Here is a 14,071-nt window from a genome sequence, read left to right as displayed (position 1 = left end):
TGTGCGACCCACAGCCGGCAGCCCACCAGGCTCCTCTGTCCCTGGAATTCTCCAGGCAAGAATACTGGAGTGGGTTGCCATTTCCTTCTCCAAAATTAGCACTAATTTAAAAAAATTAAAAAAGTCAGATGCTGGTGGCATTACCAGTTGGTACAGCTCATTGAAAAAAATATGCATCAAATTATATTCATACCTTTCAATCTAATAATCCCATTTCTGGGACTCTATTCTGAGGAAATATTCTGAAGTGTTGAAAAAAACTTATAAACATGATAGTGATTATTTCATCATTACTTTTGATCTTGACAAACCTGGGAAAAACTTAAGTTTGTAAAAGATTAAGTTATGATAGACTTCTGCAGCTATTAAAAGAAAGATTCATTGAGCAGCACCTAAAAATGTTTATGATGTAAAAAATATGCACACTGATAATCAACATGAGGGAATTCACAGGTGACTCAGTGGTAAACCTGCTTGCCAGTGTAGGAGACACAGGTTCGATCCTTGGGTGGGGAAGATTCCCTGGAGGAGGAAATGGCAATGCAATCCAGTATTCTTGCCTGTAAAATCTCTTGGACAGAGGAGCCTGGTGGGCTACAGTCCATGAGATTGTGGAGTCACACACAACTAGCAACTGAGCATGCGTGCACAGCGCAATCACTATGAGAACAATTCATCTTAGAACCATGTGGGAATAGACCAAGTGATGTTAGGGTATTAGAGCATATTTTTTTCTTCTTTCCTGTTTCCCCAAATCTTTTGTAAGATACTATTACTATTAAGATTAAAATTAGAGTTTTAGTTTAATGTATTCACCCCCAAAAAATATTTGGCAAGTGCCTCTTATGTGTCCAGAAAATTTGGTATAGCAATTTGGGCTTTAAAAAAATGCCAGAATCTTTTTTCGGTATTTACTCCAGGGCAATACAAAAGCAAAGAAGTGTGCTTAGTGAACTCTTTACAGTAAGTACTTCACATACAACCTAAGATTAAGGTTCTATTGTGTGTAACCTAAGCATTTAATGCCAGACCGTCAGCCCAACCCATGTTAAACATAGCGGTGTTGAGTCTCACTGTGGCCATCTGCTTCAGGACTCATTCCAAAATTAACTCACTAGCTTACTCAGGTCATTCCACCAAGGAAAATGGGATCACAGTGATATATTAACCATAACATCAATGTGAACAAGACTTTGAATAATGCATCTCAGAGCAACACTCTAGGTAACTGAATTAGAATAAGCCAGACAAGGTCATTTGCAAAGTACTGTGGCATTATTTAAGCTGACATTTTTGGTGAAATAATTGCAGAGTCACTGAAAGCTGTAAGAAAGAGTGAAAGATGGCTTGTACACTTTCCCCAGTTTCCTCCAGTGGTAGCATTTTACAGAACTGTGGTACTGGGCATTGACAAGGTACAGTCCTCCCATCTGAGTCACATCTCCCTGGTTGTATTTGTACTCCTGTATGTCTGTGTGTGCAAATGTGTGAGATTCTGTGTAATTATATCCCTTGGTATGTTTGTGCATCCACCGAAGTCAAGATGCTGAGCAGTTCCATCGGCACCAAATCCTTCCCGTTGCTCCTTCATAGTCACACCCTTCCTCCACTCCCCACCATCCCCAACCCCTGGAAACCACTGCCTTGTCCTCTAGTTGTGAAATTTTGTCATTTCAAAAATGATACATAAATGAAACCATACAGTATGGAAAGCTCAACCCTTTGAGCTTGGCTCATAACTCCCTTGTGAATCTTCCAAGTTGTGGCATGTATCAATAGTTTGCTGCTTGTCAGTGCTGCCAAGGAAGTATTCATGGTGGATATACCATCATTAACCATGCATCTGGGCTGATTCCAGGTTTTGGCTATTAAAATAATGCTGCAATGAACATTCACATACAAGTGTTTATGTAAACATAAAGTTTTCATTTCTCTGGGATAAATATCTGAGACTGGAACTGCTGGGTCATACAGTGATTACATGTTTAGTTTTTAAAGATGCTGCCAAACTGTTTTCTAGAATGCCTATACTGTTTTATAGACATACTCCAAGCAAAGTATGGGAGGATTTTTCTTTTTTTCTTTCCCAAATTATTCTGAAGTCCTATTTGTGACAGTTTTCTGAACTAACCAAATAATTTTGCTAAAGATAGCCATGTTGAGTAGGTAGATTTAGAAAAGAGAACTTTATCAGGGCATGTCAGAAGCTCCTCCCTCCAACCCCCTCCCCCCCAAAAAAATCACTTAATCTTCATAGATGAGCTTTACACAGTAGGTCAATTCGAAATATTTGACCCCTTTAGTCTTGCTCAGATGGTGAAGAATATGCCAGCGATGGGAGAAACATGGATTCGATCATTGCATCAGGAAGATACCCTAGAGAATAAAATGGCAAGCCACTCCAGTATTCTTGCCTGGAGAATCCCATGGATAGAGGAACCTGGTGGGCTACAGTCCATGGCATGGTAAAGAGTCAGACACAACTGAGTGACTAACACTTGAACTTTTCAGTCTGTAGGCAGCTAGCAAAATAGACTCAACCCTCATTTCATAGCTGTTGGGCTCAATCTCCTATACCCATAACAGAATATTGGCCTGGACATAATTTGTTTCTCCCTTGTGTGACAATCTTTCTGTCTTCTATAAGGGAAAAAAATGTTTTTTTAAAGGATTTCTGGATACCCTAGATCAGCATCTTCACTTTGCACTGGCCAGAAATGAAGGCCCTGGACTAGGAGTTAGAAGACCTGTGTTTAAGTCCCTCCTCTAATAAGCTGTGTACTGTAAACACATCCCTTACCCTCTCTAAGTTTGCTCAGCTGAATAAGCTAGATGAATTCCCAGTGGAACCACCTGGAGGACCTGCAGGACCCAGTTGCTGGTCTGCCCCTGGAGGCTCTGGTTGAGCAGTTCTAGAATGGAACAGGAGAATCTGCCTGATATACAAGTTCCAGGAGATACCAGTGAGACTGGACCAGAGATGACACCCTGAGAACCCAGGCCAGATTATGCTAAAGTGCCTTCTGGCTCAACACCATCACCCATCCTCCTCCAAAGGACCCCTCAGGTTTGCTTTCCAGAATGAGTTATTCGTTTGACCCTTTTTTAAAGTGACCAGATATATAGTGGAGCATAATGCAGCCGTTTAAACTGTCATAGAAGAATATTCACTGTCATGGGGAGTTACATACGATATCGTTAGGTTATAAACCTACAAAACAGCATATGCAGAAATGTCCAGTTACACACAGAAAAGACATCTAAAAAGATATATCTAAAACGTCACTAATAGTTATCTCTAAATCATAAAGTTGTAAAAATTTTATTTTCCTCTTTCTATCCATTTCTGTTTTCTAATTTTGTCTGTAACTCATATTTATTGATAATTTATGAGAACAAAGAATCCCCATGAGCAGAACAACTCCTGATTTCTCTAGGTTTTAATAATTATGGTTAAATACCAACCAGCACAAATAAGGCTCTTCAGGTATGAGATAAAATTGTCTAGGAGGCTTTAGAGAGGTAGCTACGACCTTCCTTAGCCTAAAAAGTATGGGCGATCACTTTGTGCTGTTCTTCTTACTCGACAGAATTCTGTACACGTGCACCTAAGTAGTCCTGCCCCAGGACCACTTGTTACAGCATCTCATTATTGCCTGGGTGATGTTTCCATAGAGCTTTTCCACGGCTAACTAGTAGGATCAACAGCTATAGCCTCCCAAGCTAGTCCCTCCTTCATCCTTGACGATGGGTTGATGTGTTTAGACGAAGCTAGTTCTTCCTTTGGGACTAGGAGGGACTAGTATCTCTGTTAGAAAAATTAATATTTACTCCTAAAATAGGAATGTTAAATTATCCCTGACATAAATTTATATAGATGCCAGAAACCAGTTACCTTCTGTGGAAAGCTGTTTTGTTCCTCATGTGGCTTCGTGTCCCCTCCTGGAATTTCTAACTATACTGATGTCCCCAAAACACCATTTTCTTCAACACCCACACTTCTCAAGGTTAAGATAGATTAGAATGAACATGACTTCCTTGAAATACTATTTATTAAAATGGTTTTGCTGTTAAAAATTTTAAGGATTAATATTATAGAAAAACGTTCCATATCTGAACTCTAGTAACTCCATTTCTGAATAAACGTGTTTGATTGGAGGCATGGTGTCGAAAGGGCAGTGCAGTGGTGATTTCAAAACACCACTTCTGTCCAGAGCTGCAGCACACCACTGTTCCTTTCTGCCAAGTTCCCTCCTGTGCCTATCCCTTAAGAATGAGAAATTCAAAGGACTTTTTGATTTATGAGTGATAGTGTGTTTACTGGGGTAGCACTATTTACCATTTTACATTTAACACCCACCCATATTGGTATCTATCATAGATTTTTTTCCTTTTAACAAATGTGTTTTGTGCTTGAGAAAATATATTTTTATGTATGACCTCAAGACTGTTGCCATCTACATGTCTGCCCCATGTGTTTGCTATCATGGGTGAAGCTGCTGGGTTTGCCTTATGTAACTGGGAGCTCCAGCAGCTGCATCCGGATGCTTGTTCACTGCAGTGCTGTTGTAAAATAGCACCATCCCACACCAGCAATGCTTCCACAACCCCCTTACTGTGAAAGAGGTGATGGGAAGGTTACATCTAGACATTTCTTGCTTTGTTGAAAAACAGGCTCAAGACCCAGAAATTGCTGCATTTGTCCATATGTCAAGCCTCATCGGGAAGGAAAGGGCCTCTCTTTATCTCACTCACATCTCTGTCTTCTGGTACTTCACACACTGCCCTTGACTAGAAAACATAGCTGTGCTTTGCTTTACTGGTTCTGGTAGGTGAAAAACACAAGCTTTTGATTGATCTGTAAATTTTCCTACTGTGTTGTTCTTGTTGTTGTTCAGTTGCCAAGTCATGTCCAATTTTTGTGAATTGTGTGACTGCAGTACCCAAGGCTTCCCTGTCCTTCACAGTCTCCTGGAGTTTGCTCAAATTCATGTTTGTTGAGTCGGTATGCTATCTAACCATCTCATCCTTTGTCGCCCTGTTCTCCTCCTGTCCTCAGTCTTTCCCAGCATCAGGGTCTTTTCCAATGAGTTGGCTCTTCGCATCAGGTAGACAAAGTATTGGAACTTCAGCTTTAGCATCAGTCCTTCCAAAGAATATTCAGGGTTTAGGATTGACAATTTGATCTCCCTGAAGTTCAAGGGACTCTCAAGAGTCTTTTCCTGCACTACAGTTCAAAAGCATCAGCTCTTTAGTGCTCAGCCTTCTTTCTGATTCAGCTCTCACATCCATACATGACTACTGGAAAAATCATATCTTTGACTATACGGACCTTGTCAGCAAAGTGATGTCTTTGCTTTTTAATGTGCTGTCTAAGTTTGTTATAGCTTTCCTTTCAAGGAGCAAGCATCTTTTAATTTTATGACTGCAGGCACTGTCCACAGTGATTTGAAGCCCAAGAAAATAAAATCTGTCACTACTTCAACTTTTCCCCCTTCTGTTTGCCATGAAGTGATGGGACCAGATGCCATGATCTTAGTTTTTTGAATGTTGAATTCTAAGCCAGACTTTTCACTTTCCTCTTTCACCCTCATCAAGAGGCTCTTTAGTTCCTCTTCACTTTCTGCCACAAGAGTGGTATCATCTGCATATCTGAGGTTATTTATATTTCTCCAGGAAATCCTAATTCCAGCTTGTGCATTTCACATGATATACTCTGCATATAAGTTAAATAAACAGGGTGGTGATACACAACCTTGTCATACTCCTTTCCCAATTTGGAACCAGTCAGCTATTCCTTGTCCAGTTGTAACTATTGCTTAATTGACCCACATACAGGTTTCTCAGGAGGCAGGTAAGATGGTCTCGTATTCTCATCTCTTTAAGAATTTTTCAGTTTGTTGTGATCCACACAGTCAAAGGCTTTAGTGTAGTCAGTGAAAAGTAGGTGTTTTTCTGGAATTCTCTTGCTTTTTCTGTGATCCAACAGATGACGGCAATGTGATCTCTGGTTCTTCTACCCTTTCTAAACCCAGCTGGTACATCTGGGAGTTCTTCATTCATGTACTATTGAAACCTAGCTTGAAGGATTTTGAGCATTACCATGCTAGCATGTGAAATGAGTGCAACTGTGTGGTAGTTTGAGCATTCTTTGGCATTGCCCTTCTTTGGGATTGGAATGAAAATCGACCTTTTCCAGTCCTATGGCCGCTGCTGAGTTTTCCAAATTTACTAGCATATTGAGTGCAGCACTTTAACAGCATCATCTCTTAGGATTTGAAATAGCTCTGCTGAAATTCCATCACTTCCACTAGCTTAGTTCATAGTGATGCTTCCTAAGGCTCACTTGAATTCATACTCCAGGATGTCTGGCTCTAGGTGAGTGATCACACCATTGTGGTTATCCTGGTCACTAAGAGCTTTTTTGTATAGTTCTTCTGTGTATTCTTGCCACTCTTCTTACTTTTTTCTGCTTCTGTTAGATCCTTACCATTTCTGTCCTTTATTGTGTCCATTCTTACATGAAAGTTGCCCTTGATATCTCTAATTTTCTTGAAGAGATCTTTGTTCTTTCTCATTCTATTGTTTTCCTAGTGTACCATGGCCTAAATAAAATACAAGGTAGAGGTTTAAATGACATTAAAGACACTGATTTTACTTGCTTTTTTCCTACTTTCTAAAGGCTCTTACAGAATTTGAGTTGGAAGGCTTCACTGATGTTTGCTTGGTCTAGTATTCCTGTCTACATTCAATGTACACATACTTATTGTCATTTTAGAGGGATAGGATCGTCTTCCTTATTGTATTGCTTCTCACATCTTTGGTCCTTTATTCCATCCTTCCTATTAGCTAGTAGTTCATTTAGCAAAGCCAGCTTCTTTTAATGGGAAAAAAGGTATATCCCACTGTGTGCCATGCCAGGCTTTATTACCACACAAGTTTTCCTAATTAGAATAATAACTACCTCTAATAATAACTAATTAGAATAATAACTTCTTGAGAAATCTTACTTCCTTTCATAACCCAAGAATGGTCTTTTTTGTGTCCTCAGGTGTTAGGCGTCCATCCTAGACTTATCCCAACCTACTAGAATCATCTCATTACTCGACTGTCTCCCCCACTCACATATTAGTGCCACAAGGGAATGCCTTCTCAGTGTGTTCTCTGACTGGACAGTCACAGACGTATAGATGGTATTTAATCATTTACTAAACTGAGTGAATGAAGCCAGCTTGCCAGCCCAGTAGAGGAAAATCTCATATTATTTATTCAGTGCCAAGAGTGGAGTCCACATGTCATCAACACAGGCCTGATTGATGCTAAATTAGCAAGTTAGGAAGCATTTTGTACCCTGTTGTCATTTAAGACTCAAAATAATGTGATTGAAAAAGTAATTTTCTTTCATTATTTTTATATTTACATTTACATTGTATATTTTATTTTGTAAATGAAGCTTGAGCCTAGAAACTGGATTTTATAATATTAATATAAAATTTGTTTCCATGTCATAACATTTATTTCAGAACATAACTTTGAACATGAACCATACCTAAACAAAAAATATATTTAAGGCATAGTTTTTTATATTTACTTATGAAGTCTACAGTACCCTTTAAAAGGAATGTTTGTGTGTGGCTGTGCTACTTATTCTGAAGAGTCTTTTCTAAAGCTCAATTTTACTATGAAACTCACATTTTTCAGTATTTTACAGTTTTATCTGTCTTGTATTGTGCACCTCAAAGCATTTATGTAGCATTTTTTTAAATGTTAATTTTATCTTGTGCAGGCTGCCTTGACAGCATGTCTTTCTATTGATTGAAATTCCAACTCTATGCTGAGGAATAGAATTCATAGTATAATTTTGTTAACTAAGACAAAAAGAGCATTCAAAAGTGTTTAGCATATTTACGCAATTGTACCGAAGCATTATAAACTGAACATTTGGTCAACTATTACTGCAGCCTGGCCCTGCTTATGGTGGCTTAAGATTGTTTTTAGATGGTGACTCAAAGCAGAGACAGTATTTTTAGACAGTTTCACTCTCCCTCCCCTTTTCCATTCCCCAGTGTCCACTTTCAGGAGGAGAGAACAAAGAGGGTGAAACCTTACAGCAAACTCCAAAGAGCCCTATCTCCCTTGTTTCTAATCATTATTTATACTTTTGTAACTAGATACTCCAGAAATGCAGCAATGGAGCCTGAAGCTGTAGCTGTACTCATAGACTCTGCAAAGCTTTAAAACTTTTTACTTTGGGGAATAAAACTAAAAAGATGAAATACGGAGATTTTTCTCAGTGTAATGGAACAAAATAAAATTATCCTCTCTTAAAATAAATGGCAGGTAGGGAAAGCAATTTTTCCTGTCACGGATAAAAGCTAGGGAAAACAAAATCTGCATTTGAAATATGTTATCTCAAAATGTTTTAAATAAAAAGAAGCTAAACTACATTGTACAGTACCTGTTCCCAAGGATGATTGCAGTTTCTTGTTATTAAGTCCTGAGAAACACAGAGTGTCCTTGGCAGGCGGCACTATAAAAACAAACAAGAAAAAAAAAGACGTAGGTCAAATTAAATTTTTTTTCTCTTTTGACTGAGGGGCTGCATTTTGCATTATTTGTTTTAATGAGTGCAGCCTCTTATGTAGTTTTCTCCATCTTGCACCCATGTTCCCAAGCATGCAAAAGAAAGTAACTCTTTGATATATGAGACAATATGAAGATTAAAAGTCCCCCAACCTGTGCAATTTTATCTTGATCATCTATCTGTAAACTTACAAGGGGGAAAGCATGGATTAGAAATAAAAATTTCTTCCTAAACCCATCACTGCTGCTGCTGCTGCTAAGTCACGTCAGTCATGTCCGACTGCGCGACCCCATAGGTCGCGACCCCACCAGGCTCCTGTCCCTGGGATTCTCCAGGCAACAATACTGGAGTGGGTTGCCATTTTCTTCTCCAATGCATGAAACTGAAAAGTGAAAGGGAAGTTGCCCAGTCGTGTCCGACTCTTAGCGACCCCATGGACTGTAGCCTACCAGGCTCCTCCATCCATGGGGTTTCCCAGGCAAGAGTACTGGAGTGGGTTGCCATTGTATCCTGAGCAAGTCACTTAGGTTTTCTGAGTTTCCGTTTCTTCACTTGTAAAAGTTTCAGATGCCTGCTTTACCTAAATCATAAGACTGCTGAGGATGAAAAGAATCAAAATAGGAAAGTGTTTTACAAGTTTCTGGTAGGTCCTGTTATAGAGTTTAATGAGCTTGTTGAAGGTCACAGAGACATCTAACTGAACTTCTTGTTGAAGGTCATGGAGAGATTTAAGTCTAAACTTCAGCATTTTTCAGCACTGGCACTGTTAATGCTTTCAGGCTGATTATTCTTTCTTATGGGGAGCTGTCCTGCGCATTATCGGAATATCCCTCCCTCTCTACCCACTAGATGCCTTTAGCATCCCCCAAATTGTGCCAGCCAAAAATATCTCCAGGGACTTCCCTCGTGGTCCAGCAGCTGGGACTCCGTGTTTCCACTGCAAGGTGCACGGGTTCTGTCTCCGGTCCCAGAACTAAGATTCTGCATGCCATGACAAAAAAAAAAAAATCCTCAGACACTACCACATGTACCCTGGTGGGCAAAATTGTCCCAAGTAGAGGACCACTGATCTGTGTGGTTCTAGGGCAAAAGTTCTTAACCATTTTTATGACAACATTTGTCACCATCAGTTATTCTAAGTAGTTCTGGTTGGAATACTCCATGACATAGCAGCTTTCAGAATTCAAAAAGGGATAACTGGTTTTCATCTGTCATCTTTGTGTCTCTGAGTATCAGCAGTGGCATTGGTTTCTTGAGAAGGTCCCTGTGAACTGCTGTTGAAGAAGCAGTCTCCCAACAGAGATACTGACAACAGTGACCCAGAAGTCAGACTCAGTAACCCCTGAAACCTCTTCCTGGGATTCTGTGATCATCCCCTAAGGGGCCCAGCTGGTCTCTCTCCAGCAGCCCCTTCTCATCTGAATATTCATGGGCTTCTAATATCTGTTACCAGCTGAGAGGCCAGGGAGAGAAACACAAGTGTTTTCATAACTATTATCACAGACTCTTGACTCTAAGCCCTTGAGGTTTGCACCAGTTGTCCAAGTTTACATGTTCCATAAGAAGAGGTGAGCTCATGTCCTTCTACTCTGCTATCTGTCTCCTCCCCACCCCATGTTTATATTTTGTTTAGGAATCTTAACCTCTCTTCTTTGCCTGCTCCTTCAACTTTGTTCTCACTGCAGAACTTGATAGAGAAACTCAGCTGGAAGTTGATACGGAAACGCAGCAGGGGCTTTTCTCACCAGCATCGTATGAAGAGTAACATCCTTCTGAATCACTTGACAAAAAGCAGATGCCTTCTGCCCTTGCACGACTCTTTCCTTTTCCTTTCCCCTTTACAGGGCTCATTAAATACACGCCTCCTTCAACTGCGTTTGGGGACTTAAGTACCAGCTGTCCAAGAGTGGAATATTTTCGCTTCTGTTGCTCACTCTTTCCCCCAAAAAATGGCCCAGGACAAACTTCCACATCTTTATCTCTGACTGCATGCTGCTCTCTTCCAGATGCTGGCACTCTCCGCAATTTATTATCACCCCTGAACTAGAACTTTCAGAGCATTTATGGTTGACTTTATTATGTTTGTTTCATAATTATCCAAAACTATTGAGAAATTTGATGCATTTGATCTGGGCCTTATTAAATAGTCTGAAATGATTTTGTATCTATATGAATTAAATTTTTTGAAACAACTAAATTTTAAGATAACTTGCGCTGACAAGCCCATGTATATAGTCAAGTGTGGTTAAAAGCATTGGCATAACCGGAAGAGATATTAGTGTAATTAACAATCATGACAAGAACCTGGAATTGCCCAGGAGTCTTCAGGATTTGGAACTCTGTTCACAGAACATCCAAAGCAGCTGTTTGAACCAATGGGAACGAGAACTGGATTACTTCATGGCAGTACAATGTTAGTGTCAATTTAAACTTAATTTTTTTTCCCTTTAAAGTGCATGTGAATTATTTTAATTACTGTATGGTTTATTTATGGAAGGACTAATTGGCTCCCTCTGTAAAATAGCAGCGTCTGGCCCAACCAGGAGTCATTTTCTTTGTAGACCAGTGAGCATCCTTACTGACCAGACTTACCTGATCCAGGTTTGATGTGTACTCAGCCATTTCATCACATTATATAAGGAAAGCACTGTGGGTTTTTCTTCCTTTTCCAGGTGGCCTTTTTGAAGATGTAGCCAAGGGAGTCGACACATTCCTCTCCTCAGCACGGGTGCACCGGCAGCCAGCAGTCAGCCCAGTGGGCAGCAGTTACAGAGACAAGAACTCGGCTACAGAAAGAGAACAGGGCATTGCAGTTCTGAGTTTACTTGCTCGCATCTGTTCTCTAAGAGAAGAGTTAACTTTAAATCTTTGAAACACCGAGGCTGTGAAGAAAGTCATAGTAGCAGGTTGAGAGATAAGTATAGAATTTTCATCTCTGTTTCCCGCCGAGAGGAACATTCAGATGTGTGCTGTGTCAGCACCACCTGGAGAGAGAGAGCTGGCGAAGACCCATCTGTCCTGTGTGGAGGCAGCGAGGGGCTTCACTGGTGGAATTGAATGTTAGGTGCTGTAAATCTTAGGACATAAACTTGCAGAGAACTTCTCAGATTTGTTTAAAAAAAATTGTTTAAGAAAATATGAAACTCTGTATACCTTATTCAGAGGGGATGCTCAGTAAATAAATGTCTGTTGAATGCCTGATTGTCAAATTAAAGGGTTTCCCATTTATGCAAAACTGCTTGTGTTCCTTTTCTTCTTTATTCCCTTTACCATTACCAAGTACGCTGCAGATCAAGAAATATACCTCACTGGCATCCTGTTACAGAGTTGTCTGAGTCCTTGTGTGCTGGAGCATGTGGTAAGGGAACCGCTGAGAATGACAGAGCTGGAGGGGGTCCTACAGGGCACAGGACCACCCCTCATCTTAGGGAGAAGGTTTGAGACTTGCCAGTCATCTCACAGAAGGAGCCACCTCAGGGCTGGAGGCAGGCAGATCCTTCCTGCTCACTCCTTATTCAGGAGGACAGTCTCTGGATCTGCAGCTGTACCTGCTTCTCACCAAGCCTGTTTGCTACCAAACTCACGTTAGGCTGCTCGCTGCTTGAAAGTCAACACTCCAGAGACAAGTGTTGATTGGAACAGAAAGCCTGCTTTATTCATGAGGTTGGCAGCCTGAGGAGGTGGCGGACTCATGTCCAAAAACCAACTCCAAAGATGCCACTCGACCATTGAAGTTTTTAAAAGAAGAATCATTTGGGAAGGAGATCAGAGTCTTTTTATCTTCCCACACATGCAGACTTTCTTCTGACTGGCTGTTGGTGAGGTCACAAGTCTGTGCTCCAAGAATCCTGTGCTCTCCCTGGGGTTCCCATCCCCCACCAGGATGGGGCCTTTAGTTTCTGTGTGCATGCGTGCATGCTTAGTCACTCAATCATGTCCAACTCTGTGTGACCCTATGAACTGTAGCCTGCCAGGCTCCTCTGTCCTTGGGATTCTCTAGGCAAGAATACTGGTATGGGTTGGCAGTGCCCTTCTCCAGGAGATCTTCCAGACCCAGGCATCGAACCCACGTCTCTTATGTCTCCTGCATTGGCAGACAGGTTCTTCACCACTAATTCCACCTGGGAAGCCCTTTGTTCCTGCAGAAGAACTCAAGCATATTGTTATGTATGTCCCTTCAGAAGGAACTAGGATCCTGCCTTAATCACTGCACTGTATTTTTTTGATGGGTCCTCCTTAGTTTTTGCATTCCTTCCCTTCTCTGATGAGAAATTGAATCTGCCCTTTGGAGTTCAGGGAAGGTCAAGGAGGCTGAATGACGCCTATACCCTACGAACAAGAAACTGGAGACAAGGAAAGAAGTTGTATCCAGGAAGGCCCCACAGAGCCCTCCTCTGATTCATACTGGCACTAATTCTACCCTGTGGACTATCTAATACCTTTTTACTTAAACATTTTCCTGTCTCCTAATTTCCTAACACCCTTAACATAGGGGTCACTGGCACTGTAATTTAGTGAACCTTTCATAATTTCTTCTTCCTTATAGTTTAACCAAAACAGGGGTCCTACTAGCAGAGCAGTGGTGTAGCACTCTTAATTCTGCAACTGGTGGACATAGGAATAAAAACCCTGGTTTTGATCCTGCAGAGTCATTTTATTAAGCACAGTTTGAAGCACTGTAGTTCTTAGTGTTTTTTCCAAGACTCACAGTCATAAAGGAAAATTCGTTTGACTTCACTTACACTACTAAGCTGCCACACACCTCAGTGACTTTTAATGCTTTAGATTTCTACCTGTCGATATAGAACAGCATTTCTCAACCTTAGTACTATTTACATTTGAAGCTGGTTAAGTTTTTGTTGTGGAAGACTGTCCTCTTCTGTAGGGAGGAGAAACTTTTTTTTCTATACACTTCTAAGTTCAGTGGTTGGGGCTTGCAAATCAAGCTGAGAAAAGACAGATTAATGATAAAAATAAACCAGTTTAATTATGTACATCTGAACAGAAGTTTCACAAAGAAATGAGACTTTAGGAAGTGACCAGATGATTGAGATTTATATACCATCTTAGACAAAGAGAAGGGAGTTTAAGGCTACTGGGCAGGGGCCATTAAGTTCTAGGAAGGTGAGGGGAGGAAATACATCAGAAACAAGGGTTGTCTTGCGCAGATAATGACAATAAGAGTTGTCTCCAGCTGTGGCTCTTTTCCTAGTTCAGAGACACCTTTACAAATGGAAATTTCCTTTTATGAATGTAAGTTTCCTTTACAAATGGGGAAATTTATATTTTTACTCAGTTAAGGATAGAATAAAAAGCTTTTCTTGCTTCTGCCGGTTCTCAGTTGTCTTTAGCTCAAAATAATCCTTATGCCATGGTGGGATATTTGGGGTAACATATTCTGGTGCCCTTCAGTGGATTGGAGAATGTTTAGCAGCATTCTTGGCCTCCACATGTCAGTTGCCCCCTCCCCTAGCTGTGACAACAAAA

At 40.6% G+C, this 14,071-nt stretch overlaps 1 protein-coding gene across 10 annotated transcripts in view; it reads left to right on the top strand.

Moving 5' to 3' along the window:
• The window catches only part of UBE3D (ubiquitin protein ligase E3D), a 166,566-nt gene extending 154,747 nt beyond the window's left edge, over positions 1-11,819 (top strand). For all 10 annotated transcript variants that reach the window (XM_086316960.1, XM_086316959.1, XM_086316955.1 and 7 more), the window contains one exon: positions 11,257-11,819. In XM_086316960.1, coding sequence (XP_086173086.1) covers positions 11,257-11,277 — 21 coding nt within the window. In that variant the 3' untranslated portion in view covers positions 11,278-11,819. The remainder of the gene's footprint in view (positions 1-11,256) is intronic.
• Positions 11,820-14,071: the final 2,252 nt, after the last annotated feature.

This window comes from Bos grunniens, chromosome 9 (assembly GCF_055505025.1).
Source record: "Bos grunniens cultivar Pamir isolate PY7600 chromosome 9, Bosgru_T2T1.0, whole genome shotgun sequence".
Lineage (NCBI taxonomy): Eukaryota > Metazoa > Chordata > Mammalia > Artiodactyla > Bovidae > Bos > Bos grunniens.
This window is presented reverse-complemented; position numbering and strand designations above follow the sequence as displayed.